The 2,758-nt window shown below is 40.0% G+C and overlaps 1 protein-coding gene across 1 annotated transcript; it reads left to right on the forward strand.

The window, feature by feature from the left end:
• Positions 1-493: 493 nt before the first annotated feature.
• dpm3 (dolichyl-phosphate mannosyltransferase subunit 3, regulatory) lies at positions 494-2,030 on the forward strand. Its single transcript, XM_041809218.1, has 2 exons — positions 494-532; positions 760-2,030. The coding sequence occupies exon 2, from the start codon at positions 806-808 to the stop codon at positions 1,082-1,084; it is 279 nt and encodes a 92-aa protein (XP_041665152.1). The 5' UTR covers positions 494-532; positions 760-805; the 3' UTR covers positions 1,085-2,030.
• Positions 2,031-2,758: the final 728 nt, after the last annotated feature.

The following is a 2,758-nucleotide window of genomic DNA, read 5'->3' on the forward strand; positions in this document are numbered from 1 at the left end:
CCGACCTATGATCTGTGGATGGGGGAAACAGCAAACCTGTTGCACCTGGAGAGACTAAGAATTTACAATAACGACAGAGGAAGTGAGTCTGAGATGATCTGGGACCCTTTGTAGACATTTTTAAATTGTGAAAAATAATGTTTGTTGGTTATTCTCCACTTTTATTCATTGTTTGTCCCTCATGATCTTTTTAATGTGTTGTTTTACTCAAAGGATAATTTGCTGAGTATGTGGCTTTGTCTCAAATAAGGTTTTGAAATTGCCCTGGATGTGTGGGTTCTTTTTTGTCTTTTTGGGGGTAGGGTTGCTTTTTTACTTTTCTTCCTTATCTGTTTTTGCTTATCACAATATTTTTGACTGGATTTTAAACAAAATCGTACAGTATTTGCAATAAATAGCGCCAACATTTCTCAGTATTTCAAATGACTTGCCATTTCCCCGCTTAGACAAATCAGGCACTACATTTCCCATGAAGCATCACTTTAAGTGATGTCATAAATCTGCGCTGAGCTGAGGTGGCGTTCCAGTAGAGGTAAACACATCTGATTCATTCTTCTTTTATTAATCGCTTAAACGTCTTTCTGTTTAAACGATTTTTTTTAAATGTTGAAGCCGATTTTATTTTCGACTTCTTTTCCCTTACACCCCTCTATTGTTCGTTTTTTTCCGTTTGTTGTAGCTTGAAAGCTAACAGAGTGCTAGTCCCGGTTGCTAATGCTACGATGATAAGATGCTTTCCACCGTTCGTGTCTCACACAGGTTGTGATCCGGCTGCTCACCTGAATCCCCTTCCGGAGCTCTAACCATGACCAAACTTCTCCAGTGGCTGTTTGGTGTGTCGCTGGTCGGTACAGTCTGGGCTCTGGTCTCTTTCGACCTGTTGGACCTGAGTCTGCCGCAGGCATACAGGGATGTTGCCTGGCCGATGCCTCTCTATCTGCTGGTTTCTTTTGGGTGCTACTCCCTGGCCACGGTGGGATACAGGGTGGCCACTTTCAACGACTGTGAAGAGGCAGCGAAAGAACTGCAGGAGCAAATAAAGGAAGCCAAAGAGGACTTGAGAAGAAAAGGACTGAAGATGTAGAACTTTAAAAAGACAATGTGGAAACCAAAACAGACTGAAAAGGGAAACACGGACTATTTACATCACAACACCGTCTGCTGTTGTGATGTCTGAGTTACTAACAACAGTCTTGTGTCAGTTTCCAGCCTTTCAGATTAGATATTGATCAGTTATGCTTCAGGGATTAGATGTGAGTAGAATGATGGGATGATTTTCTGGGTTACACATAGTGACAGCACATCAGTTTTCAACTATTAAAATTTCAAAACCTCTGGTATATAGCTACTAAATGACATTAATCATTGGTTGCAGGTAGATTTACTTGTAAGCTAAATAAAATAAGAAACAGTAGACATCTTGCACTAGAACATACTCATTTGGCTGCCAGCCAAAATAGTTGTAGATTCACAAGCCTTAAACTGGCATGTGCTTCCAGATGTTTATTTTCTACCTGTTCCTGTATTATTTAGGGAATTTTAAGTTGTTTTCTTGAAGTAGTATTAACTTTTGCCGGATAAGAATGCTGTTTTCCCCATAAAAATGAGTATATAACTTAAATAAATTCACTGAATCAGCTAATAACTGGCAAACAAACATTTTTTCCCATTATGATGAGATAAATAAGCATAGATTTGGTTAAAAACAACAGAAATGTGCGTGTTATCACAGGAAAAATGAAGAAAAATGCATTTGTTTGCATGTTTTTCCACTTAGGGCTTCTATAGAAGATCACAAAAATGCTACCAAGTAAAAACAAATAGGTCGCACTGGAAAACGAACTCTCTAATACTCCAGTCTGTGTCAGCTAGAAGAATTCAACCCACTGTGGAATTAGTGTGTGGAGATCATAGCTTGTCATGAAAGATGGACTAGATTTAATCTGTTAAAAATTGTACATTCCACTGTCCAATTTCAGACTTGTGCCCTGGGGCTATTGCTGAGACTTTATTAAATTTGAGTATATTTTCTTCAGGTTTCTGCCTACATATCTGTGTATGTCTGAGGTCTGGGGGTGGTATAGCACCAGAAAGTATGTGAGTATTATTGTGAATTCTTGCATATATGACACATTCCTTGCCTGAGGGCTTATTACCAACTTCTCAATGCCTCCCTCTGTGCAGGGGACAAATCTTTTCTGTCCCATTTTGTTGTTAACGACATGAAATGTGCTGTAGAGCATTTTCTCCTCTTCGCCCACAGAGGTTTGCTCCAAACAGACAATGTAAGCTAAGGATGTAGTTCTAAAGTAATCTGATGTTGGCAAGTTAAGTTTTTTTCTTTTCTCTAAGCCTTAAAAGGCTGCCAGTGCTCATTTTCTGCGAATCCCCCCGCTGTGCATAAACAAAGCGTAGCCAAGCTAAAGGCATCATTACAGGGTTTCAAAAGCTCCCATAACTTTAGAACAAATGCAAAAGAGTCAACACTTCTCTGTGTGCCTGTTGTGCTGTTTGGCTGCAGCCCCATCTTGCCTCACACCCCCCTCCTTCCCATGAATGTCTGCAAGCTGTTGCAAGAGCAGACTGGATAAAAGGCAACCTGTTATTTACCAGAAACTCTCTTACTTTGGCAATTAGACCAAAGCCTTTACTTGGTAGGCAGTTGTGTTCTTACTCGTAGCCACATGTGAACGAGTTAATCACTTTCTTTGTCCTTGTACTTTGCAAATCTAACTTTGAAGGCATCCATCTGTGCTGT

This window comes from Cheilinus undulatus, linkage group 16 (assembly GCF_018320785.1).
Source record: "Cheilinus undulatus linkage group 16, ASM1832078v1, whole genome shotgun sequence".
NCBI classification, from domain to species: Eukaryota; Metazoa; Chordata; class Actinopteri; order Labriformes; family Labridae; genus Cheilinus; species Cheilinus undulatus.